The following is a 27,093-nucleotide window of genomic DNA, read 5'->3' as shown; positions in this document are numbered from 1 at the left end:
ATTTGTGTGTTGACAGTGTCAGGTGGGGCTCGTTCCTCAGGCTTGTCTTATCTCAGAAGTAGTTTTGGGTGAAAAACTGAGTTTTTTCCTTGCCAGTGCATTAAAAAATGGTCTAGGGATGTTCTTCTGTAGAAGCCAATGCACCTAAAATGACTGAACTCCACAATTCAAGAAAAACAGAGAATATCTGTGCTAGGCTAACATTTGGACTCAATGATCTTGAGCTCTTTTCCAGCCTAAATGATTCCACAATTCTCCAAGACTTTTTATAACACTCTTTGGATAACAGCAGGTTTTTTTTAAGTCCGTATTATCAAAGAAACACTCTGGCTTATGTGAGGGCTGATTTCAAACCCATATGGGGTGCCACAGGTCTATGCCATTAACTGTTGATGGATTTGAAAGGAATCTTGTATGTGTTTATCCATGTGGTCACAGGTTGTAGTTTCCCAGGAGATAGTGGGGAATCATTGTGGTTTGGGGAATCAGCTGCTGGATTTCCCAGCTCTTCCTGGAAAATGTTAAATGGTGAGGAGCTTCAGTGTCTGACCTAGATTCTGACCATTACTGAAGGAAACTGCAGCATGTTGTGACAAAGAAGAGCATTTCCATTTTTCCCTGGTTTTACTGCTTGGTCTGTTTGCTCTAATTAACAGTATTCGGCAGGGGATTATTTTGCTGATAGCAGTTGCTAAGAGCTGGTTGCTTAAGGCTTCAGTCATGCAGTTAGCATTTCTTTTCAGTACAAGTTTTAACTTTTTCCTGACTGCTAACAGAGAAAAGAATAATTACTGGATATTACCATTGTCCTCTTGGAATGCTAATGTATATTGTAAATGTGGGAATTAGTTGAGCTTTAAGGTCCTTTCCAATGCAAGCCATTCCATGATTCTGTGATGCAGAAATATGAATTCTGTAGATCTACATCATATAAAAATTGGTAAAATTTGGGGGTTTTTGTAATAGAGATATAGGTACACAGTTATCAAAGAAGTGATGAGTGAGCCATGCTTGTTCTCTGTTTCTGAATTAAAAGGGATAATCAAAATACACCAGCTGGATTCTTTGCTGTGGTGAAATGCAATCAGTCTGCAAAATTCCATGCTGAAAGTGAACCCAGGGCTATTTGACTGGCCACACACTGATTTGGCTACTGACCCACAAAAATTCTGCTTTATTCCGTGTTTTTCCACATACCTGCATCAGCATGAAGATAAATAAATCATTGCCTAAGTTTTTACTGTTCGATTATTTTTAGCTATTATCAACTATTTCTTACAGTCACTCACTAATTTTAGATTAGTTAAAGAAAGAGGATTAACAAACTTCAGCTCACAAGAGAATGATCAGTTTCTAACATATCAATAACTGTGTGAGTTTTCTTACTTAAAAATAATTATAATTCGGCTTTGTTTGTTGAAACTATTGTTTATTCAGGACATTTAAAATTCACATTTTGGTGCTTGCACAGGAGGGTTCCTTTCGTGCAAATCCTGCTGTTATTTGCATTTCTGTCAATTTATTCAGCAGAATATCTCTGACTTTATTTATTGACGTAGGAAGTTCCAATTTTTTGTTCCTTTCTGAGCAGAGATTAGTAAATGCAGCATTACTGTTTCACTGTAGGCCAAGTATATCTAGCTAGACTAGATTATGTTGTTGCTTTTATTTTAAGAATTCATAATCTGAATAAAACCTCAACAAAACCCTTTTGATTATCATTTCATTGTAATTTTTATTTTCTACATATTCATAATTTCAAACAAGCTAATATTATTTACTTAGTATAGTTCAAGAAATTGTGAAGTAAATTCATTCTCTGGCTTGATTCTCTGAGTGAATTTGTCTCTAAAACATTCTCTTTATGTTTTGTCTGACCTTGCTCCTTGAATGCTGAACTGAATTAGGTGTCAGATATTTGAAAACAGTAATTGGCAAATGCACATACCTGTAATTGGCCACTTAGATAGGTCAGAGTTCTTCCCATCAGAAAAGTTCTACCTGGACATTTTCTGGATTTCCATGAAAGTCTGGATTCGCTCGTGCCTTTTGGAAAATCAAAGTTGTTGTGGTCCAAGGCACATTTTGCATAATCCTGGTCTCAAAAGTTTCCTGCTTGGTAAATGGAGAATTATCTGCAAAGAGGATTAAGTCATATTATGGAAGAAGATGAAACATAGCTGGAAATTATTTCAGTTACTTCCTAAGTCAACACCACAGGGACTTAGTCTTCTTTTAATCTGTTGTAAATACCTTCACTTTAATGTGGTGGAAGTTGATGTAGCCAAGTGAATGTGATATGCTTTGCTGTAGCTGCTGTTATTAATTTCTAATTAAAGTGGGGTCAAACATGCTGTAGTGGGAAACAAAGACTGGTCTGTAATAATTTTCAAGAAATGGGGTACAAATAAATACATGTTATTTTATAATCTGCAGACTTGCTTCAACATACTCAGTGTCTTCATATTCATATTTCCTCCTAATGTGATGGCAGTCAAAATCAGATCTCTGACACTTCTAGAAAATCTTTATTTCTATCCATTTTTTAGTATTCCTGCACAGATACTAAATGGATTAACAGACTTAATTTTTTTTAATGTGCTTTGTCCCTCAAAACTTGTCATTGCTCCTGTAGGAAGAGGCTATTGTACTTTTGTCCTCCTGATCCCTTTTGTGTTTCTGGGAAATAAACTGAATTTTATGCCCACAATTTAAAGATTAAGTATATCTGTTTTTATATTTTATATATCTTATATCTTATCTGTATATTTTAAGGGCTGGATTTTCAAAAAATACACAGATGCCTAAAGTTCAACATAGTGATTATTTTGATATCTCCTCTAGCCTCTTCTGCTTCAAAGTCTGAGGAACTGAAAGAGAAATAACTTTAAAGAATTTTCAACCTTTTGCATAAAATTTCCAGGGTTTTTTTCAAAAGTGGGGGCCAGATTTATAAGAAAAGTTAGATCACAAGGATCTAAAAATGAGATAGGCAGAGGGAATGTAGGGATGGTATTATGGCCGAGTTATTAATGAAGTTGTCTTGCTGCTTCAGATGAAAGGAGCACCATCATTCACATTATTAGGGCAGGCAGGATCATCAATTAAAATCAGGTCAGAAGTAGCCAAAGGTTTTGATCAGATGATTCCATGTGATGCAGGATGAGCAGGACAAGCAGGAAAAGGCTGATAAATCCTTCTGGATCCACAGCAGGCTCACATCGGTGAGGTCCAGCCTGGCCTTGGACTCTTCCAGGGATCCAGGGGCAGCCACAGCTTCTCTGGACACCCTGTGCCAGGGCCTCCTGACCTCACAGGGAAGGATTCCTTCCCAATATCCTATCTACACCTACCCAATGTCAGCTTGAAGCCATTCATCCTTGAGCATCTTGAGATGTTCTTCTGGAATAGATGATTTCTCACATGTTTTTCATCTTTCAGAGTCACAGACTTCACAAAATTCCAGATAAATACTTCAGAGGATAGGTATTTTTATTATTTTTTTCTTGGATTATACACATTCTGTTAATTCTTTGACTCCAGAGGCTTCTAATATGGATAATAATTGTCCAGATGCTGCAGATATAGAGGTTAAAAATGGATTCTAGATTATCTGTGCCTTCTTCCATGTAAAATGTCAGAGCCTTTTATCCCTGGGTCAGTGATAGGCAAAAAATATTAGGAAAATTTAGGAAATGTTCTAATGGAAGCTGTCTTCTTTGCTTTATTAGTGACAGGGACTGTGGAGAAAAGGGTGTATCTGGGGAAAGATCTATTAAAAAATCACTGCTAAGGAAAGAAGGTATTTCAATTTCTACCACTTGTTTGTTGTTCTCAGAAGGGTATAAGACTTTGCTGCTCCTTTCCATGTTTTTCACTTGACTTCCATGTATTCTTCCAGAGAAGAGCTGGAAAAGAGGTCAAATAGTACCAGCAAGATTTCAGATGACAATAGAAGGAGGCAGAAATCTGCATTACAAATTTTGCTCTCTTTTTCTGCCATCTACCAATAGAATTTTTACTTACATTCCAACAAATTTGTGGCTTTTTCCTGAAGTGAGTTTTCAATTCATTTGCATGAGGAAGACTAGAGGTCCTTCTGTACTCTGTGTGGGGCTGTACATCAAGCTCTTGGCTTGATGGCTTACTCCTCCTAGATTCTTCAGCTCTTGCTTTCACCTCTGTTGGACAACTTGCATCGTGATTTTCTCAAGCTCCACCTCCAAATGTAGTAGGATTTCAGCACAGTTCCTGAAGGAAGTGTTTCCAGGATCCCATTCATCTCTTCTTAGATGTTCTGTACAGCATTAATCGGACCCCACACCAGGGAGGGCGTCACAGCCTTGTGTCGTGGCAGGAGAAAAGTGCCCAGGATGGCAAAGCAGACAGTGGTGCCTCAAAAGAATAAAGCAAAGAAAGTAAGCTGGAGAGGCCCTGATGGATTATTCTGGCTGTTGGGTTGTTACGAAATTTTTCCCTGCATAAATGTTAGTGGGCCATGGATTTGCTTCTTTAAAGGTTAAGGATCACTGTAGCTGGTGTTGTGACTAACACACTCTGCAGCTCTGAGCAAAACCAAGCTTCCAAAGTTGTGCCTGGTGTCACAAAAGTTAAGTTGTGTTTAAAATGTCGTTTGTGTACAGATAATTATTTCAATGGAATGAGACAGTCCTGGAGTGCTGGATCCAAAGGAAGGAATTCAGAGCTGCTGCTGATTGCAAATGCTCATCACCATCCTTGCACATATCTTAAATTAACTCCCTTTCCCCCAATTTTGTTTTTGGCTCTTACTTCTCCCTCCCTATTTTACAAAGGTCTGAGCTGTCCAGACCCTCAGAAATCTGGGTTTGAGGAATTAATGAAACCTTTAAGCATCCATCTGGGATACTGTGTGTGAAACATATGGTGTGCTGGGAGAGCCATTTGGGAAGGCAGGGCCAGGAAGACAATCTCCACTCCTTTCTGCCATGCAGGTGCCTTCCTGACAGCAGACCTGCAGACCTCCCTGAGAGCAGACCTGGGAGTGCTCTGCTGGAATATTGCCATTTGATCCAAGCTTATATCATGAAAAAGTTTCTAAGAACTTACGAATTTACTGCACTGACTCAGTTCATTAACTTAGGAGAACAAAGTTTTATATAAATATATGAAAACTTGGAATACTTTGTGTGTGCAGGGGGAGGGTGAGCATGGTTTAAAGGCTACAGAGAAACTGCTCCTGCTGCCAGGACTATTTACTTTCTAATCTCAATGCCTCTCTTTGCCAGAAATGCCCAAGAAACAAGATTAAGTTCCTTTGGTGTCTAATAAAACACAAATGACATATGTTCCTAATGAGAGAGGACTGTGAGAGCCATAGAAGAATCTGTTGTTGTTTGGCCTTTCCAAGTCTGGCTGCATAATTAAAAGAACTTCACAGAGGAAATGGGAAGCTAAATGGGGTTTTTAAGTCTCGGGGAAGCCACTGAAAATGTTTTTCTAATAGGAGCCAGTCTTGGTTGTCAGTTTTGAAGGACATTATTCAGTGACCTGACAGTTTGAGGCTTGTAAATAAAAGATCAGTTGTGTTGAACCTGCAGGGCATTCTCTTGTTTTTCTAAAAATTGCTCTCCCTCCTTGAACAATTATCAAATGTGCTTTAAAAAATTATCATTCTGAGGATCTTGAAATAAAACAGTTCTACTGCAGAGGTGGATTTTCTAACTGGAATAAGTCTTCCCTGTACAGAGGACTGATCCGACCCAGAAAAAATTCTTAATGTCCATAATATCTTGAAGGATAACCTCCCGTGTATCAGGCTCATAGTTTAGTTGCTATTTTAACTGCTCAGATGAAAGAACAGGGGGTGATTGTTGTTATGGAGAGGTTGGAGGGCTTGACAGCGCCTGAAAACGGTTTAGTTTCAGAGAAACACAAATCCAGTGCAGTTGTCTGGGGCACATTCAAGCAGGAAGAGCCTGTCTGTTGGGATAAGCAGGAAGAGTTCCTCATGGTCCAGTTGTAGCTCAGGGAAGTTTTCCTTTCCTTGGGTTTGTCGAGCTTTGCTGTGCTGTGGAAAGGTTTTTTTCTTTCCTGAGTAGTGTTCTGCACTTGACAAATATCTACTATTTGAATTTTCTGTGTAAAAATACTGGTGATGGTTAAACTCCTTCCTGCCCAATAACACCTGAAAGACATGTAACATTTTAATAGTTTCCTCAAAGTGTCAAAATATAATTCATGTGTTTATTATGGGATGCATACTTTGAAAATATTTTCTCTGTACAGAATAGTTCACAGACATGATTTATGTTTTAGGAATAGGAAGTATTCCTGTTTTCTAATCAGAAATTGAGCTACCCTTTGGTGTCTGTGGCATGCAGGGTTTGTGGATGTACCGGTGACTCAGGGAGAGAAAATAACCCAAAAGGCCTCTGGATTGGGATAAAGACGGGGAGATCACTCACCAGCTACTGTCACTGGCAAAACAGACGTGATTTGGAGAAAAATTAATTTAATTTATAACAGCTCAAGTCAGGGTAATGAGAAATATAAAACAGATCTTACAGCACCTTCCCCTCCACCCCTCCCTTCTTGCTGGGCTCAGCTTCCTCCTGATTTTCCCCCACAGCAGCACGCCAGGATGGGGACTGGGGGCCATGGTCAGTCCATCACATGTGGTCATTGGTGCTCCTTCCTTCTCAGTGGCTGGACTCCTCACACATTCCCCCTGCTCCAGGAAGGGGAAGAGAATGCTCCATGAACTTCTCCAGCATCAGTCCTTCCCATGGGCTGCAGTTCTTCCCAAACTACCCCACCCAGCATGGGTTCCTTCCATAGGGTGAGTCCTTCAGGAACAGGTTACTCCAGCATGAGTCTCCTTCAGGATCACAGGACCCTGCTCCAGCACGGAGTCCCTGTGGGTCAGAGCCCTCACCTGGGCATGCCCTTGCTCCAGTGTGGGCTCCTCCATGTGCTGCAGGTTGATCTCTGCTTCCCTGTGGATCTCCATGGGCTGCAGGGGCACAGTGCCTCTGGCATCTGGAGCACCTCCTGCCTCTTCTCCTCCCCTGACCTGGGGGCCTGCAGAGCTCTTTTTCTCACATTTTCTCACTCAGGTGCTCCCAACGTTGCTGATGGGCTTGGCCATGGCCAGCACTGAGTCCATCCTGGCATTGGTTCCATCAGACGGAGCAGAACCTTCCAGCAGCTTCTCACAGCAGCCACGCCCACAGCCTTCCCTGCTGCCAAACCATGCCACACAAACCCAGAGGAAGTGTCTGCTGTGAATTATCTGTGTTGGTACCATCAGGTCACGAAGGTGCAAGCAGCAGAGGTAGAATTCATCCCTGAGTGTGCTCTGCTCCTATACTACTGCTTTAGTAATAGCTTCAAGTGGAGAGGACTAAAGATGTAGCAGCTATTATTAGCAAGGCTGCCTCTAAGAAGATGTTTATTTTAGGCTGGCATGAGTCATCCTTATTCTTACATAAAAGACAAGACAAAGTGCAGTTCACTGACTTTGGTCACTAATCAAAATACTGGCTAACCCTCCAAGTGCCTGACTTCCCCATGTCTATCTTTTGAATCTGTGTCTTGCTGCATGACAAAGGGAGGGAAATACGTAACCAGAGTTTATTCTTTCTGTGACTAAGTATCATCTAGGAAGATTTTAACTAATCCAGTTTTTACAGTGGAAGTTCTGCACCTATATAATTCACAGTGAGGGTTTTTTGTTGTTTGCTGCTTCTTGCTGGCTGTCATGGTGTGGGATGAAATCATCGCTTTTGGCCACATTACATCTCCTGCATCCTTCCAGATGGGCTGCAGCTATGTCAAACAAAATTTTTCATCTCTTCTTGATAAATTATGTGATATCCCTGGGGTGAGGTCAAAGAAAAAAAGAAAAAGAAAAAAAAAGAAGAAATAAATATAGTTATGTGCAGTTAACTGAGGACGTTCTTCATTAACCCAAGTTGGGGATGCTGCAGTAGCAGGGAGTGAGAGGCTGCCCATGAGCTTTGTAAAGAGGTAGTCCTCATTTTCATAGGCATGAAGAGGAAAACCTAAAAGCTGCACATGGTCCAAGGCAAAATGAATGTCACTTTTCCAAGGAAAGCAAAAACAGGAGCAAAGAAGGCAATTGAAGCCACAGTTGATAATGAGATAATAATGATTTAATAATAAAATGATAAAAATTATAAAAAAATTATAATTTCCCAATGGAAATATTTAAGAGGACTTTGCTAATGTTTCGGTTGGAGCTGTGATGAATTCAGTACTCCAGACTTCAGTAAAAATTAAGCATTTCTAAGCATTTCCTGCTTAGAAGGCAAAGCAAGAAGTAAAAACATAAAAGACATGACTTGGACCACACTTGGTTTGAAAAGTGAAAGATCACTTCATCTTTTCCAGGTGGAGGAAACTAACCTTGATTTCTTGTCACAACCTGTATCCAATCCTTCCTTTCTATTCTTGTCTTGTAAAATTTATCCACTCTTATGGTTGGGCATGTGCCTTCCTGGCTGAAGAAAACAGCCCTGTCCTAGTTTTGAGTTATGCTTTGTTAGTGGCTAAACTCCGCAGTGCCATCAGAAACTTTTTCCATATTTAAAGGATGAATTTGATCCTAATTCTTGCTCCACCCCTGTTTCCCTGATTATCGAGCTGATCTTACTGAAGTTGGTGGGAAAAACTTGTATTTCTCATATTCCTGCCTAGTAAGGGTGATCTAGAATTTGTGAAGTGTCTCTGTGCAGGAAAGCTGAGGCACCCTCAGTGGGAAAAGACTTTAATGGCACCAAATTAAGGCTCTGATGAAACATTTTGAGCTCAGAATTCAGACAGACAGGAATATATTTCCCATGCATAGCAGGAGTCGTGTTATCAAAATAAAGTAAAGGTTTAGGTGATTGATTTGTAGCTAAGAACATCACAACTGCGCTGTCAGGAAGGAAAACTTCAAGTTATAATCACTAAAGGTGCTGTTAGGCCTCCTTTGGGTTCTGAAAGAGAAGTTTCAATTGCTAAGCAACTAACCCCAAGATTCTGCCTATTTTTGAGCTATTATTAGTTTAATCTTGGTGCAGATAGGTAATGATACAGTTCTAAGATGCAATCTTGGCTTGGTTTCTAAAGTTCCAATAAATTTGCTTTATTTTAGTGCAACAGGGACATTTATTTGCCTCTATCCTGAGGTTTGGGTTTATGGGAAGCATGTTCATGACCATGGCAGGGGGGCTTAGGCTCTAAAGGTCTCTTCCAACACAAACCATTCTATGGTACTGGGATTTTATGATAAAATTACTTATTTTTGAGCAATGATGGAAATATATTAGATGGTAACTTGAGAATCTGATGCTTTGAGGAGGCTGCATCCTGTTTTCTAGGTCTTTGATCTCTAACCAAAGTGACAAAATGTCTGTTTTTAGTGTTCTTGCATCCGCACAACTTCCTACACATGCCTAACTTTCCAGAGTGTTGCTGCTACTTTCTTCCATATCCTCAGTTTCTGAGTACTAACCTGTGAGACACTCTTTTCTCTTTGAAAGTAACGCTGGACTGGAATGTCCACAGAGATCAGGAATTCCCAAATGAACAGCCACCAGGCCCACAAGAATAGCACAGAAAATCAGGAAACCCAAATTATTTGCCCTAACTTTGGCATACAAACCCCAGTGAGTTTTACAATGAGTTTTTCCAGTTTTGGATGCAGCCAATTCCTGAATTAAACAATCAGATTGTCTCTCCAGAACTTCTTTCCTTCTGAGCAAAAACACCGAGAAAAAACTGCCATGCAAACATAAGCAAAATGCCTTTAAAACTTTCTGCTGAGGAAATGCTGAAATTTGAGTCAATTTGTGCTTAAAAGGACGATTTTCTCAGTCCTTTGTCCTCTGTTTTATTTTTAAGTAGCCCTTGCCTGTTGTACCAACATTGGCCATTTGATGGAGTCGGTGAAGTCTCTATCAGATTAGAGCTGCTCTTCCCCACGTAGAAATCAGAAGGACTAATTAATGGCATGTTTTTGTCTGCCTGATTGATTTATTTATTTGTTTTTAAAGTGCTGCCTCAGAACCCCCTGGCTTTTTGCTGTTCCCATGCCTCTTAGTATAGAGAACAGAGTTATTTCTAGTGCCTCTAATGCACACACCTACATTTTTCTCCATCCTTTGGACAAAATTGTGCTCCCTCGGTAAGGAATGTGCTCTGGGTGATAAGTATGTATATATGTGTGTGAAAGGAACTATGTATTAGCAACAATGGCTCACTTAACTATTTCAGACAGCATATATTTAGGGTGGCTAAAAATAGTTTTAATTTCAGAGGCTCTTGTGAGCTTTGGTCGTGGATCAGGCATTCCTTGTGTTCCACAGGAAGATGCTCTGAAGGCTGACAGTCATGCAGCAACCAAGGCAGTGGCAGAAGATATTCTGACTTGGATTTGTGCAATTCCAGCAGTGCTGCCTGTGCAGGATTTGGGGACAGAGTAGTAGGAGTGAGTAGCACACACTAAGGTTGCTTTTTACAACATTTCCTAGAGCTGAAGCTTTTATGTTGCCTCAGTCAGTCTTCAGAATCTAAATCATTACTTTCATGGCTGTCTTCCTTGTAGTTTGAAAAAAACCCACCTGGAAATCAATAAAAAGCATATTAGGATGCACTGAAATTGTCCCTCTACCATTCCTAGACTTGTCAATGCCAGTAACTGGGACAAAGCTGATTTAGGTCAAGGTATTTGGAGAAAAATCAGATGTGATGCTACTGCAATTTGGGCAATTAGGGAAAGAGCTCAGAGGCTGGAATAAAAGAGAGGATGGCACTCAAGGAGAATCAATCGCTACCTTAAAGTCATCTAAAATTTATACATTAGAGCTGTGAGTGTACCTCCTTCACTCAGTCCTGTCTCCATGAGGGTGGGAAAGCCATGTGAGCAACATGACACTAAAGGAGTTGTTCCTGCTAGCTATGAAATGAGGTTGGTAACCTCCAGCAGGCTACCTGGTGCATGTTTGGTGAAATGCAGAGTTCCATTTCCCAGGTTTATCTGCAGCATGTAGAATTCACATAGACTGGGAAATTCAAGTAATCCATGTTCTCTGGGATGTGTGGCCACTGGCAGGGAGAAGTGTGCTGTCACATTGCACAGACGGAGTCAGGCTCCAAAGCTGATAAGCTGTGCCCATCCAGTCCCTGGAAACGCTCCCCAGCCCTTGCTGCTTCCAAAATCCTGGGGTGGGAGTGCCCCTGGAGGTGCTGGCCAAGCAGGATTTAGTAGCCCAGCAGAGAGTCAGTGCTCAGGAGGGGCTGGATGAGGTGGGTGGCATTCCATTTTCATTGCGTCCCTGGCCCTTCCCAGGATGGGGATTTAGGATGAAATTTAGGCACATCAGGTGCTCACACAAGTAATTCCAACATCTTGGGTGGTTTTATCTCCTGTGCAGGTGGATGCAGGTTGCTGAGCACCTCGGGAATCTGAGCTCCTGAGTCTCCCTGAACCCATCCATCAAGGGCAGTATCAGTCACCCTGACACAGCTTTTGGCAATTCCAGCTTTATAGGAAATATTAGCTCTTTCCACACAGTCTCCAAGTTTTAAACCTTTGACCTAAGAGCTTGGTAAACATTTAAACTCCATTCTACAACATCCAGATACAAATTTAATTTGAATTATAAGGGATATGCATAATATTTGGTGTTTAAATTAAAGTTTCTCTTCCTTAATTTTGGAAGCACATAACATTTCTGCCCTGAGGGGCAGAACCATCTCTTTCTGTTTGCCTTAAAAGACTTAAGTTCCTTTTCTGATCTTTCCTTGTGTGCTTAAGACTTAGTTCACATTCCAAAATATTTAGCATATAACTATTTGGCATATTTACATAGAATCAAAATCGGGGGGGGTTTGCTGTTAGTTAATTTTGGGAGTTGGGTTGCAGAGAAAATTTAGGTGATGGGAGATCAAGATTTTGGACATCTTTTCTAGTGATTCTAAAATTACTGTTGGTACAAATGAGGCTGCTGCTTTCTGATTGACAATCCTGTCATGTTCTTGTTGCTTGGGCTTTGTTCGTCATTCGTGCTTTGTTTGTCTCCCTCTCTTTGGTGCCTGTGCTCAGGTTTGGGGCATGCTTATCTCCGCAAGGCTCTTCTGCTGAGCTGCTATGCTGGCATGAGGTTGTGCAGCTCTTGAGAGTGTTCCTGAAATGTCAGTGTGTAACAGCACTGATTCACCCCCAGCATCACCCAGCTGATGATGGTGCTGCTGACTCCAGATGCTGAAAGGAAGAAGGTGGCAGGTTTGCTTTCCTTCTGACCACTAGAAGGCAGGAAGTGTCTCCAAAGGTGTTTCCAAAGCTTTGTTCGGATACAGAATTGGGCTGTGGAGCAAATGTCCCCAGAGGAGAGGCTGCAGCATCTCTGGCTGCTGCGGGCACCCTTGGACTGGGCGCAGTGCAGAAGGCAAAGCCTTGCTCCTCTGGTTCTGCCTTTTGCTGGGAGGGTGTTCCTTTGGGACTGGTGCCCCCTGTAGCCAAGGTGGAGCCTCTTTAAAGGCCAGGAAATTGCCTTGTGCTCTGTGAGTCACCAGATCATCCCAAAATAGATTTTTATTTCCAAACTATATACAAATAAAATCAAACATAATGAAATGTTTGTTGGTGATTCTTATTTGCTATGAAAAAGTGCTCTTAGGAGTCCACTGTTATCCTCCTCTGATACTTGTTCACTCAACAAACTAAATCATTCCTTCTTAACAGAGGAGCTTGTTGCACTTTTACTCATGTTTGAGAAGATAAAAAGTGGTTATTCTTTGTGGAGCGTAAGTAAATTAGAATGTCACTTCTTTGAAGTGGTAACAAAAAGCCTCATTATGAATTAATGAAGTTGCTCTTATAAACAAGTTTGTTTTCTTTAAAAAGAGCTGCAAAAGTTGTCTTGGTTGCTTTTTTGAGTTAATGTTGTGTAACATATATTTGTGGCTTGTGTCTGTTTTGCATTACAATTGTGCCTATAGATTTTAGATGTTCTTTTGAGGTTGTTTCAAGCTAAACATTTCCCAGTTTGTAACTATACTGTGCAATGACTCCATCACTGATGTCTCTTTTTGGGGTTTATCTTCCATTTAGGAAGTCTGGCATAAAACACGCACAAAAATTGCTGTATCGTTAGTGCAATCAGTAATTTTCTAAATTAAAATAGGACACTCACACATCACCAGCTGACTGATGGGTATTTCTTAATTCTCCTCTGACACTGAAAGCGTTTTTTATGTGAGTTTGATTATTCTGTATGTGCTTAGACATTCCTCAGGCCCAGACTTCAGTCCTCATTCCCATGGCCTCCAAATTAAACTTTCAAGGGATTCCAAGTTTAAGGCAGCCTCGTTAAAACTAACATGGCTTTAAGAAAGAATGATCTCCATCTGCTCTAAGATTAGGCTTTCCTGCATAAAGAGGGATGCATGAGCAATACTTTTTTTTAATATTGTTCTTAGACCAGATGCATTTTCTGGAAAGTGACTGTATGTGGGAGGAGGAAATATAGATTATCAACACATGATGACAACACTTTCAGTCAATATATCTGTGTAATCTCTGGGAAGGTTTTAACAGAAAAGCATTGAAATGTGCAGAACCATGCAGTTTATATCCCATGTACAGGGTTTAATTTTAAATTGTGTTACCTGACTAATGGATGCTTACCTAATGTAAATTAATATTGGGCTGTATTATTTATGCTCATAAAGAGATCTATATTTTGATCCATATTTTAGAATTCTCTGCCGAATGGCCTTTAGTGTAGGTATGCACAGCTTTAAAAATAGAACAGCTCAGCCTGCAAGCTTCTACCTCCTGTAAATACTTATCAAGGGGTTCATTCAGAATTCAAATAAAGATTCATTGTCCTCCCAGTGCTTGCATAACAACACTGCAACTCCTCATTTGAAAAAAATATTATATTTTTAGGGTGGAACACAGCCTCCTGTTTTCCTCCAGCGTCGGGCTGGGAATTGTTTAATTGGGGTCTGAAGCCCTTCATCCCTTTAGGGGGCAGGGTGTGCAAGTGGGTGCTGTTCCAAGGGCACAGCAGGAATGGGAACAGCTCCCTCTGCTCCCCGTTCCAGTCCCACACAGCAGCACAGGAGGAGGCTGGAGCTGCCTCCAGGGATAGGCCTGGCTTAGAAATGCACTCTGCCCAAAGAGGATCCTGTTCTTCCTGCTGCCCTGGAGGAGTTGTCCTGGGGGAGCTCAGGGAGGCATAGGGCTGCCAAAGGAGGCTCCTCCAAAACTCATCAGTGTATGAGACTGTTCGATGCGACGGTGGTTAGGACGGTTGTGACAGATGGAGAGATCTCTCTAAGCCAGGTCTTGAAACTTGTGGTTTATTGCATAGGGCGTGGTAAAAAGGGCCCTACCGGGAGCTGCCAGCTGCAGCTCAGAGCAGGGCAGAAAGAGAGTGGGGGGTAGTAAGAGTTCTAAGAGGTAAGAGAGTGGTAAGAGAGGGAAGTAAGAGAAGGAAGTAGGAGAGCCAAGTAAGAGAATGATTTTCCCCTTTGCAATACAATAAATCTTCTTCTATATTGATTATTCTAATTTCCACTAACCAACCTAACACGAGATACAAATCCTATAGCATTTACATACAGCCTATAAGAATCATTACATTACCATTATGTGTTGTACTTTAAACCCTAAAAACTACTCTTTGGACCCCTTCTGCCAAGCTAGCAGGGTCTTCTCTGACCTTTGGACTTGCTCTCCAGCAGAAGGCATTGTTCTATCAAGAGGGAATTTTTTCGGCTGGCCATCCTATTGTCTTCTAGTTATTAAGTAACTAAGGTTGGTATCTCAAAGATGGCTTTCATTTCAATCTTGCTTATGGTTTCCATATTCTCAAAATCTTTTGCTAGGCAATCATATTTATAATGTTTTCCTGATTCATCGTTGCCAACACATCAGCTCAACAGACCAACTCCACTCACTCTGCTGCCCAGAACTGGCCCAGCACTCAGATCACACAGACAGTTTGTGACCCAGGGCAAAATTATCAGTTTTGATTATTTTTTTCCCCTCTGGAGTCAATTTATCAGAGGGGCTTCATGAAGTATCACTGAGGGAGTGGCAGACTGAGATGTGGGTGACTGGGCAGCAGAGGAGCATGGAGGGATGGGAGGTGGAGGCAGCTCTGGTTGCAGTGGTTAAGCAGTTTTAGATTTTTATGCATGCTTTAATCTGTGAAGGGCGGATATGCTAGAGAGGTTTCTTTACTATATGGGTGACCTCTAGTTTGCTATTTTTGGTATCCTATTTTTGGTGCTGTCTCTGTACCATGATTTATAGGCTATAAGAAAAAATGCAATATGAGGCATGTTCACAAGATGAATACTGTAAAGGTACTCTCTGATGCACTTCAAACTTCATTTTAATTCCACTGAATTTTAAACTAATACATATTTTTTTGAGAGTTGGAATGTGGAAAAATATTACTTATCAGCTTATCTTCAGTGAGTCTGTTTTAAGGAAAAAAGAGGCAAAACAGATGTGCACAGTTCATTGGATTTTTTCCCTGAGAGAAGTAAAAACATGAGAATCTGCCACCTCTTGCACCTGGAAGGCGTTGGACAAATTCATCTTAAGTGCCACTTAATTGATTGCAGAACACTGCAATTCAATCAACTGCAATAAAGTTAATTAAACCTCTCCAATGAAATGTGACTTAAAACAAAGGATTCAAAATAGGAACAGGTATTAATTAATGGGGGCCATTATTTTTAATAGGACAGGGTCCAAGTAATTGAGTGATGCTTAAATGTTCTGTGTAGTCCCATGAGGGTGGGAGTCACTTACTTGCAGCAGCTTTCAGGTTAGATATAAAATTGCAAAATGCAAAATTTTAGATGAGAGTGCTAATTTGACATAGTTCTGCCTTTTAAATCATGCCATGGGTAAGAGATGAAAAGCAGCTTTTAATCCTGCTGCTTTTTTGGGGCGTTGTCTTTGATCTCAAACTAATCCAGTGAGTTTGTAGAAGAAAAAAAAGTTGTGCATTTCCGTCTGAGACACTGGCATGGGGCCAGTCTTAGCTGGGTGAAACACAGATGAATCTTTATAGGCGGGTTTGACTAAAGTTAGACACAAAAATAATTTTAAAAGGTCTTTGAATGACTGACAGCTGTTATGCTCCATTCAGATTTTCAACTTTGTCGTATTCTTAAAACATATGTTTAGCCAAGGCAGGACATTACTCCCACATGATATGTTTGCAGAATGCTGGGAAAGTAAGAGGAAATAAAGGCTATTTAAGCTTTTGGTAGTTTGACATAGGAAAAAAATAATAATATAAAATGGTTACATCTAAGACAGAGATTAGAAAAAGTATAAGTTCTCAGAGTTTCTGAGTCTAAGAGGAATAGCAGAGACGAGAAATCTGAGAAGTTCCAAGATGGAGCTTGGCTAAATGTTAAAAAACAAATTTTGTGATGCAGTTGCCGTGACAACAAAGTAGTCTGGAGTTTATGATCTGAGATGCCTCTTCCTTCCAGTGCCTCTCTCAGAAATAGATGTTCCTGAGCACAGCTGAAGCTTTGGTGTGACTCGGGGGGATGGAGCGCTGCCGACTGAGTCCTTCCTCGACAACTCTGCTGTCTCCAGCAGAGACCACATCCACAGGATAGTGGTTTTGCCACTGCTGAATCAAGCCAGGGAAAAGTCTTTGTGGGCTGGGGCAGCCCTGAAGATCCCAGGTTTCACCAGGATCCAGCCTGTCCTGCTTCCCTTGCCCAGAGCAAGCATCAGGCAGTAACATCTCCCTTTGCCATGGGAGCTGCAGTAGAAAAGGCATAACATTGCCCATGTGCAAACATGGTGACAGAATGGAATCCTCAGGACATTGTCTCTCCACAGGGTGTTTCCATTTTGGCATCTTATGTCTTGTTTGTGTGCCCCAATATTTGAGTTTATGCCGAGAAATTTATACTGTAGCAAGGCGATTAATGATTTTGATGTTTTAATTCATCCCCTTAATTCATTGGTACTTTTTTTCTGAAAGGCTGTCAAATACTTCCTTATAATATTTCTTCTTCTGGAGAAACACTATAAATGACAGAATTCAGGTGAGAAGTTGCCTCCTTTGATCACCTAGTCCAATTCCATGCTCACTGGCTTCATCTTTACATCATCCCATGCAGGAAGACCATCAGGGCAGGCAAACCTATGAGCTAGTGGATTACTGCAAAAACATCATTAATGCAAGATGGCAGCTGGAATATCCACATTCTTGTATCCCTGCTTCTGTGAAGTTCTTTTCTTCTTTTTCGTTTTAATAGCACCTTTTTGATCAACAGAGTGCATGAAGCCTCCGAAGCATCTTTTACACCAAAGTAGATTAAATGGGATATGGTCAAACACTAGTGGGAATCATTCATGTTTGTGTGGGAGATCAGAATGCAAGCAAACTTCCCATTTGTATTAGAAAGTCTTCGGGAATTTTCCAGAGATTGTTCAAGGCCTGTTTCAGAAACTGTTGAAATAAATGAGTATTTGGAGCCCAGTGGACTGAAGCCAGTTGCTTCTGTCTGCTTAAGCTTCTGTGGTGTGATGGGAATAACTGGGTTTGCAGAGACAAATTCATAAATTAATTTCCATTATGACACTCATAAATTTATAAGTATTATATAATTAATTAATTAATAGAAATTTATATATTTTATTATTACTTTCTATTTTTATCTAAGACACAGGTTATAATCATGTGCTAGCTTTTTGAGACAGTGAATCTTGATATAATTTGTGGTGAAATGCATTTTGTAAGCACATAAACTGTCATTACACCAAAGCATCTTTTGGCTTTAGACCTTTTTAACTTGCCTCTGCACTCATTTCTGGATTCAGGCTTTTCCTGGGATGCTCAGGGAGAAGTATGCTGCCAAGAGAATTTGCTCAAATTTACTTTCTCAGAAGCCTTTCTGGATTCAATTTGTACCCTTGTGCTGTCCATGAGCCTGTTAAATCCAGCTTTTAGAATGAATTTAGAGGGTAAAATAAATATGCTTGTCAGGTACAAATCTGGGACATTTGTGCTGGTTTGTGCTAAATGCTGCTCCAGCCCATCCCAGTATGGTCACAGACACCACAACCCATTGCTGGTTTTCAGTGGGTGACCCCTGGATTGGCACTAGAGTTTACTGAGAGTGCAAATAACTTCTCCAAAAATGTCTGGGTCACTGTGTCTTTCTACCTCTCACATTTTAGTCTCCAGATGGGAAACTCTTACTGGCTGCTGACAGGCAATGCCACGTGCTCTGTGGTTACTTGAAATGCAGAAGCATCATTTGAGCCTGCAAAATCACTTGTGGGCTATTTATTTTCACTGGTACAAATTGTAATTGGGTTTGTTTGTGTGAAATATTTATCAAAAAGGGTGGATTGTAAAAACCCGGAGGCTGGGGGTTGTAGTGTGTGTAACAGGTTTGGGGGTTTGTTGGGGTTTGTTTCAAGTAGTTCAGTGGATAAGGAAGAGCTTCTGAGAAGCTGCTTCTGGGAGGATGTGCATTCCCAACTTCAACCATTCCACCAATGGGCATTCCAAACATAATGATGGAGTTCTGTCTGTGTAATCACTGTTAAAAATGATTGACTGCCTTTTCCACTGAGGGAATGTTTTGAGGGAAAGATTAGGATGATGCATTGAAAAAACAATTTATTTTTTTTTTTAATTAGTAGAACAAAGTCCGCAAAGGTATCTTTATCTGGTAGTGGTTTTGTTTTTTTTTCCTTTTGCACCTTCCTACGGTAAGGCTGCTCTGGTGAATGTGTTCCAGCTCATGCATCTGCCAGCTTACAGTGTGCAGGTTATTTTGCTATTGTATTATATTATATTGCATTGTATTATAATATATTGCATTATATTATTTTTCAATCCATTACATAACTCTGCATTTCAGAAAAAAATCCTTTTATCCAGACTGTTTAGACTATTTTTAAAGACATTCAGTCTATGAGATCATATTACTTCATAAATAAATTATCTCAAAGTAATATCCATTCCACTGCTCAGTAACCAGATGATAATAAAGAATAATTTTCAAAATTACAGAATTCTGAGGCTTTTCCCAACAGTCCAGAGTGGATAGAGAGGAGTTGTTGAAACTGTGGGCTGTCCCAAGGGACAGTTTTCCTTGCATTTGGTTTATTGGATGACCAGATTTCATTGATGTAGCACAGACATAGCCTCCTCACATGTCTGTTTCTATTATCTGTTTTCATTTATTTATGAAGGACATAAGGAAAAAAATCTCTGTGCAGGAACATTTTGTGGGATAGTAAAGGAAAATAAGAACCTCAGGTTTTGAAAGAATGCAGAAAATATGTGGAAAGATTGGGTTGAAGAAGAGGGAAAGACAAATTTGTGCCTGCAAAACAACTTTAGCCTTTGTTTCTAGAGCTTCCTTCCAAACACTTAGCCACTAAAAGAAAAAGTAGTTTTTGAGTGTTTTAAGGAGTGGATTACATTTAATACCAAAAACACAGGTGATTATGAAATGAATTGGTACAGGTTCTTATGAAATTAATTCCTATTGAGTTGGAATGGATATCTGTTTTACTGCTTTACAAACTCCCCCCTGCCAAAGCTTGAAGTGGAAGTCAAGAGAGATTTGCCTCAAATTATTCACACCTGGAAAAGTTTTGCTGAATAATATCAAACTAAAACTGTCAGACAGCCCTGCTTGAGCTCTGGTGTCTCCTTGCTTAATGACCCTTCCTGCAGTCATTTGGCTTCTGGATGAAATTTTGAAGAAGAGTAAAAGAAATAATGTCACTGAAATCCTTATAGACTATTGACAATTCTCAAGTTATTGCTTTGTAATCATGCTCCAGTTTTACCCCCTGAAGTACTAAAGACTGTGAAGATGAGGTTCTGCTCTGCTGGTTTCATGATTCTTTTGTTTTCTAGTATTTCCGTAAGACTCTGAGTTAAATAACCTCCAGCTCTCCTATCAATATTTTTATTTTATTTATTTTTGGAAAAATCTTTTCAGACCCAGCTTTTGTGCCATTTCAACAAAGCTGCTATAAACAGTCATTTACAAGTTCTGTTTCTGAGGCAGCTTTAAAAAAATGTGTTGTATATATTTGCTCCTGCTCTAAATGTTAAATATCATTGCACAGAACGATGGGAACAGATGGGATGCTGCATAAGCTGTTTATCATATTACACATTTATCACTTTACACTAGTGAAGTGTACATGTGTTTGATTAATATTGACTTTTGATTTATTTGGAGGGCTCTTTTTTGACAGCATTAGGGATTACATTGTAATCCTTACTGGCTTGAAATCTAATTCCAGAAAAAGAGAGTGGGTATATTCCATAATCTTAATTGCATGATTTTTTTTTTCCCTGTGGAAAAGAATTACCTGGTTGAGGCTTTAATACTGGAAGGAAACCAGAAGTAAATGGATAATACTGTTTGCTTCAGTATTTTAGACAGATTAAATTTAGATGCCATTGGTCCAGCTAAATAAATATCTCTTGGAATTAAATACCAGATGCTAAGGAGGTGTAAAAGTAAAACAGCAAGAGTCCTATTTAAATCAATATTCTTTTATACCCTCCACCTACAGAATGAGAGAACTTCATCTTTGCCTGCTCAACAGGTCTGGATGTTCAGCATGTGTTCCTCCTACGTCACTGTACATGGAACTAAAAAAGCCTCTTCAAAAGCACCTCGAGCTCAGGCACAGAGTGCACAGCTCGTCCCGTAGGCTCCAACTGCAGCACTCTACTGAGAAGCTGGTTTACCAATGCTTTGGTTAATTAAAATGCATTTTGGCTCATCTGAAGCCTGAAAAAAGGGAAGGTTTTCCTTCCAGACAATGGATGGAAAAATGATTTCAAGTTGGAGTGGGGTGGCTTGTGCTGTTTGTTCTGCTAAATGGCAATAATATTTAATATGAGATTCTGCTCTAGACTGTAAATCCTTTAGAGTGTGAGATGCCCAGTCTGTCAGAATAAATAGAGGAGGCTAAAAACACTTACTTTGAAAATGACTGTTCGTTTTGGAAGGCATTGAGTGATCTCAGTGAAATATTACTGAGTCAGTGGAATTTTGGAGAGAGATCAACTTCCCAGCATGTATCCTGGCAGCAGCTCTTTCTCCATTCCTCAGTATCCTTTATGTTCAAATAGCACAGGCAGCACTTCAGTCTTACATGTTGTCACCATTCAAATTTCAGATAAATTTCAGTGACTCCTTATAGATTGAATGAATAAATAAATTACTTTTAGCCGTGCTTATTTACAGTTTTTATGCCTCTGCTTTCCTCTATGTCTATTAATTGATATTATGGAAAGACATATCCAGGAAAAAGGATGATTTAGCACTAGGAATTACTGAGAGAGTACATATATATAGATCTATTTTTTTTTCCTTTAGCTGAGTGTTACAGTGCAGTTTGAATTCTCAGGGCTTCATGTATTTAATTCACTCTTTGGGCCTGCTGTGGCCCTGTTGCTTTTGCTTCCAGGACAAGAGATCATTCCAGAAACTTGCAGAAGGAAAACACTAGTTGTTGTAAATGAAATATGTAAAGGGCAGGATTTGGTTGAATTTATTTAGATGTGCATTTCCCAGAGGAATACCTTTGTTTGCTGGTCATCATCTCAGCTATGCACTGTTCCTCAAATACATATTTTCATTAAAAGGCAGTAACTAGAATTTCTGTTTTCATCTCTTCCTTCCACATTCTGTTTATAAAAATGATAGAACAAAAATTTTCTGCATTTTGGTCTAAAAGACTCCTTCCTTTCTGTGCAGGTTAATAATGAGAATGTAGTGAAGGTTGGCCACAGGCAGGTGGTGAACATGATTCGACAGGGGGGCAATCACCTTGTGCTGAAGGTTGTCACAGTAACCAGGAATCTTGACCCAGATGATACAGCAAGGAAGAAAGGTACATTTTTCTCTCTTCCTCATGGATTCTCCTCCCCTTCCTTCACAGAAAACCAAGTATGGGCATGAAATAGCTGTTCTCTAAATTCTGATTTATTAGAATTTGCTTCAAAAATTTGAAATGCCCTGTTCTTGTTTAATTTGGAGTGATTTAATTCTGTTGGGTAAGACATTAACGTGTGGCCAAAAGAGCAATATTTTATTGTCATGCTTGGCGTTAAAGTTCATTTTTTTGGGTTTTTCACCTGTGTATGTTTGAGGATCTTTTAGTAAAATTTCCTGCAGTAGTGGGAGAGGAAAAACACTAAGAACAGATGATCTTTTATTACTTTCAAATGTACTTGAGATGGGGTATTTCAGCAGTGTGTTTCTCACACACTCATTCAAAAAGCCACTGCGAAAACTTCACTCCCCAAAAAAGAGGAATGTACACTGTTTCCTTCACCTTAGATGCCCCTGAGTTTGGTTTCCCAGTTATGCTGGGAAGTCATTAGGTCCTCATAATTATCATTAAGCAGGAAAGATTGCTGCTGCTCACTGGTGTTCCATACAGCAGCAGCACATTGCTGAAAGTTCCTGTTCCTCCCACTGTCCCATGAGTTCTCTCACACACACACCTAGCTCTTCAGTGAGGGAGCAGGTGAGGAGCTGGCACTCCAGGACTCACTCCTGCTCCATGAAACTAAAACTTTCTGTCTGTGCTGGAAGTGTCTTCACCTCCACTGCTTATTAAAAATAATATATATTTTTTTAAAAAGAGTGAGACCAGCTTGTGGGATGGAGGGGGAAGGCTGTATTAAACTAAATCATGTCTGAGCATGGTCGTGCATTGTTTTTGGCTTGATGAACAGTAATTTACTGTTCACAAATTTTAAACAAACCTTTTTGTCTTTTGGTATGGATCATATTGACCTTAAATGTAGTGACAGGACAAGGGGCAATGCTTTAAACTGAAAGGCAGCAGGTTTAGACTAAATATTAGTGGGTAATTCTTCCCTGTGAGGATGATGAGGCCCTGGCACAGGCTGTACAGAGAATATGTGTCTGCCCCATCCCTGGAAGTGTCCAGGGCCAGGATGGATGGGGCTTGCAGCAACCTGGTCCTAGTAGAAGGTGTAGAAGGTGTCCCTGCCTGTGGCAGGGGGCTTGGAATGAGATGATCTTTTCTGACCACCAGAAATATTTGTTATCAGGATACCAAAGCACGCTACAACTAAAGGTTATAGTTTCTGTGCTAGATTATTGCCTTGATATTTTAGAACCTTATATATTCTGAGTATCACTTGTTTCCCTTAGAGTCACCTTAACAATTCAGATACATTTGAATGTTCTTTTCTGTATTTCTCAGATTGAACAGTTTATCCAAAGATTAAGTTAATCTGCCAGAGATTGGCTGATGCCCAGGATATTTTTAGCCCTGCATATTTCTCAGAAGGGGCACCACTGCTGCGAGGTCCTTTCTCTAGAAAGCCCTTTTCCTGCTAGGAAACAGAAGTGGACAATTATTTAGCTTTAAATGTTTCTATGTATCCTATTACATAAAAGCTTGCGGATGTGTCAAGCAACCTACGCTAGAGCCAGAAACAGTGGAGAAATTCAGTCCATGAAAAGCATCTCAGGGCTTTTTCCTCTGCATGTAGGTATTTATTCTCACCTTATTTCATGGAGCTTATTCTTTTAAATGGATATGGAGTTGTGGCTGTGAGCATAGGGCTTCCAGAGGGTGTGATTTGGCTGACACTTGTGTGTTTTTCTGTCCCATGCACAGCGCCACCACCTCCTAAGCGAGCTCCAACCACTGCACTGACCCTGCGGTCTAAGTCCATGACCTCAGAGCTTGAAGAGCTTGGTAAGAAAGTGTTTTTTGGCAAGCATGCTGGCTTGGTGGAGATGTAAATATCTATCTATATGTCTCTGTGTGAAATTGATGAAGGGAGCTGCACTGTGTACAGTGTCTAGAGCAGAGGAGGTTTTAAGAATGCTGCATCTTTGGAGAGTTCAAAATGTGCATGACTCGCATGACTGATTTTTGTGGAGACTTGTGCCTTTACTGCTGCGCAAGGGAATGTTGATACATTTTATGCATCATCAAAGTTTGGCACATCTACCAAAAAAAAAAAAAAAAAAAAAAAAAAAAAGAAAAAGAAAAAAAAAGAAAAAATAAAATAATGCTTTATCGTGTTTTATTAGCTTTGCTTTCTAAATTTTCAGTTAATCTAATATTGTTTTATTTTAAATTTCTGTGGCCTCTCATTAGTGGATAAAGGTAAGCTGCCAGAAGCTGCTGTTAAAAGCTGACAGTATTAAAGCAGCTTCAACTTCAACTTGTTTCATTTGGTCTGAAAAAGTGCATATTATGATATCACTTTGACTTCTGTGCATGATATAAACTTAATTCCTCTCATTATTGGTAATAAAAAATTACTGAGCATTCAGTTTTTTATTTGGTAATTTTGAGAAGTATGGTTTTAGATTCCTTTGTTTAGTCATCTACATTCTAGATATGCATATTTCTTCAGGAATTTTTATTCATTTTCTAGAAATGAGGAAGGTAATTGTTCTTCTCTTCCTGGTTTTTATCTGTTAGGTCATTAAAAGGTAGATTTTCTGCAGCTAGATTTAAAACATGAAAATAGGAATAAATCATATATAAAAAGAGAAAAGCCCTGTGCATATTTCTGTGTGGCTATAACAGTAAAACAGCGTGCTTAGCAAGGGACAAACCCAACCACATCCATCACTGCAGAGTAATAGATTATAATAATCCACACAATAAAACCATTTTTCCATGTAATTCTACAGTGATTTAAATACTTAATTTTTTAATCTTGGGGTTTTCCTGACATGGACTCATCTGAAGGCCAACTGGAACAAATCATAGCCTTGTGGCCCCTTTTTTTCCCCTGTAAGTGAGTGTTTTCTGGGGCAGATGGACCCCATCAATCCTTTAGTGAGTCAAGTCACGTAACTCCAGTGGGAAGTCTCCTAGCAAAGTGATGCTGAAGTGGGTAGTGTCTTCCCTATGGTCTAATAACCAAATGAAGACCAAAAAAACCACCCCAGTCTAATTATTTAGCTCCATCAGGTCTCAGAAAATTTGATTTTTATGTACAAGAAAGTTTAGGAGCTTAACTCGAGGTTATCAACAGCTTGTAAATGCTCCATCATTTTTCTTCAAGGATTAAAACATAAAATGTTATTTTTGGAGCACACTTTGTGGGTCTGGGTGTTTTACATTTGCTTTTCTTTCATGGAATGCTGAGAGCTCATAAAACTTTGCAGGTTTATCAACCACCTTTCTCAGGGGGACAGCAATACTTAGGCACCATTTTTGCGTGTTTGTTATCCTCTTCTGCCAATTGCTTTCAAGCTGAGGATATTCTTCTATTTCTCTGACTTTTCAGTCTTCCACAGGAGATACTGGTCTTAAAGCAGAAACAGCACTTTCCCAAGGGAGAATAGTTTGTTAATAGTAATGTCCCCAGTGGAGGCCATCATATTTTAGCTTTCCCACCCCTCTGCTCAGGCTGTGGCCCTTGCTCTGCTGTTTGCCCTCACCAAGTGGCGGAAACCACTGCAACTCCTTTAACAAGCAGCCATGGGACATATTTCCATTTTTAAGCACATTTCCCATTGATACCTTTATCTAGATGGAGCAGACATTGCAGTGGCAGGAATCCTGTTCTGAGGAATAATCCTGCGCCTTGTTCCAGAGGTGTTTGTCCCCTAGAAAAGCTGGAGTAGTGGCAAAAATTTGCTTAATTCTTAAAAAATGTCTGTAAATGCCACTTCTGTGACACTCTGAACATTTGCCACCCTCGCAAACGATGTGACTGCTGTTCCAAATAGCATCTGTTGTCTACCTATTTTCATATTTATCCTGGAAAAGGGCTGTTACCAGAAAGGACAAGAATTCTTAAATTGCACAGCAACTGAACAAGCTTCCACAGGGAAAATGTTCTCCCTATCATCAGTTCAAAGTTTTCTCTTGACATATAACACAGCTTGTATGTGTGTATTTATCTACAACTTACAGATCTCTCTATGTATTTGTGTATATATTGGACATCTGTGAGAGCTATGAGAGCACCCACATTTTTATAACCATTAAACTCCCTAATGAATGAGCATTTCTTTCATGCCATATATGTGCAAACCAAATAGGAAGTACCTATAAATGAGCACTTTGAATGTTCTTATCAATACTTATGTGTAACCCTTTTTCCTGAACTGGAGAAGCTCATGATCTCAACAATGTCTCGTGACAAAAAAATCCCACAGGCTAATTATGTGCTGTGTACAGATGTATTTCCTTTTTATTGATTTTGAATGTGATGCCTTTAATTTTATTGAATGTCCCTTGTTATGTAATAGAAGAAAAAAGCAAAGAGAAACTCCCCATTTGTTTTCCCTTAGAGTGCATAGTTTTGTAATGTCTTCTAGCTGAGGTAAACATAATTCAAAAAAATAATTATCCATCTTGCAGTCATTACAGTCACTTCCTTTGCCTGGCTCTGAACCCTACTTACAGTTTTATTGACATGTTTTGAGCTATTCTGTTCTTCATAATACAGAGCAGACCATCTGAGCTGTTCTCTTTCAAATTAATTAATCCAAAAGCTGACAGTGTGCTAATGATTCCTTTCCATTTAAATCTGCAAAAATTTAGAAATGCTTGATGTTAGTTTGTTAGTTTTATAGTTTGACAGCCCTGGTATCAATAAGTTGCCCCAATTACTGTTTTTAAGAAAGAACTTAGAAAAAAAAATTCTGCATGTATTCCTAATACCTGCAGGGGAGAAATTCCTTGCAGTTACCATAAACCCTAATAAGAACAGTTTGGCAAAAGCAGATTTTATCTACTGTGGTTTGAGAGACACCTGTTTAGTAGAGGTGAGCAGGGAGAGACTGACGTCTTAGAGGGAAGGCAATGTTTGAGCTCAAAATGACAGACAAGGATTTAGCATTTTAAAAATTACCTTCAGAATTGATTCACAGTTCATTCCCTTTCTATTTCCAAGCTTCAGTACGGAAGAAGAAGGGTAAGGGGAAGCATTTTGTCTCTTGTTTAACCCGTTTCTCACCTTTCATAGTGAAGGATAATAACAATGTAAATGTTGGCATATGGTCCAGTTTATTTTATGGTGTCAAATGTACATTAATTCT

The 27,093-nt window shown here is 39.7% G+C and overlaps 1 protein-coding gene across 1 annotated transcript in view; it reads left to right on the top strand.

Moving 5' to 3' along the window:
- Nucleotides 1–27,093, top strand: part of SHANK2 (SH3 and multiple ankyrin repeat domains 2) — a 247,754-nt gene that overhangs the window by 185,488 nt on the left and 35,173 nt on the right. The window contains exons 17-18 of the mRNA XM_056493219.1: nt 21,793–21,928; nt 23,696–23,776. Of these exons, the coding sequence (XP_056349194.1) occupies nt 21,793–21,928; nt 23,696–23,776 (217 nt within the window). The remainder of the gene's footprint in view (nt 1–21,792; nt 21,929–23,695; nt 23,777–27,093) is intronic.

Source organism: Oenanthe melanoleuca, chromosome 5 (genome assembly GCF_029582105.1).
Source record: "Oenanthe melanoleuca isolate GR-GAL-2019-014 chromosome 5, OMel1.0, whole genome shotgun sequence".
NCBI lineage: Eukaryota > Metazoa > Chordata > Aves > Passeriformes > Muscicapidae > Oenanthe > Oenanthe melanoleuca.
Note: the sequence above shows the minus strand (reverse complement) of the source record. Positions and strands in the feature narration are given on the sequence as shown.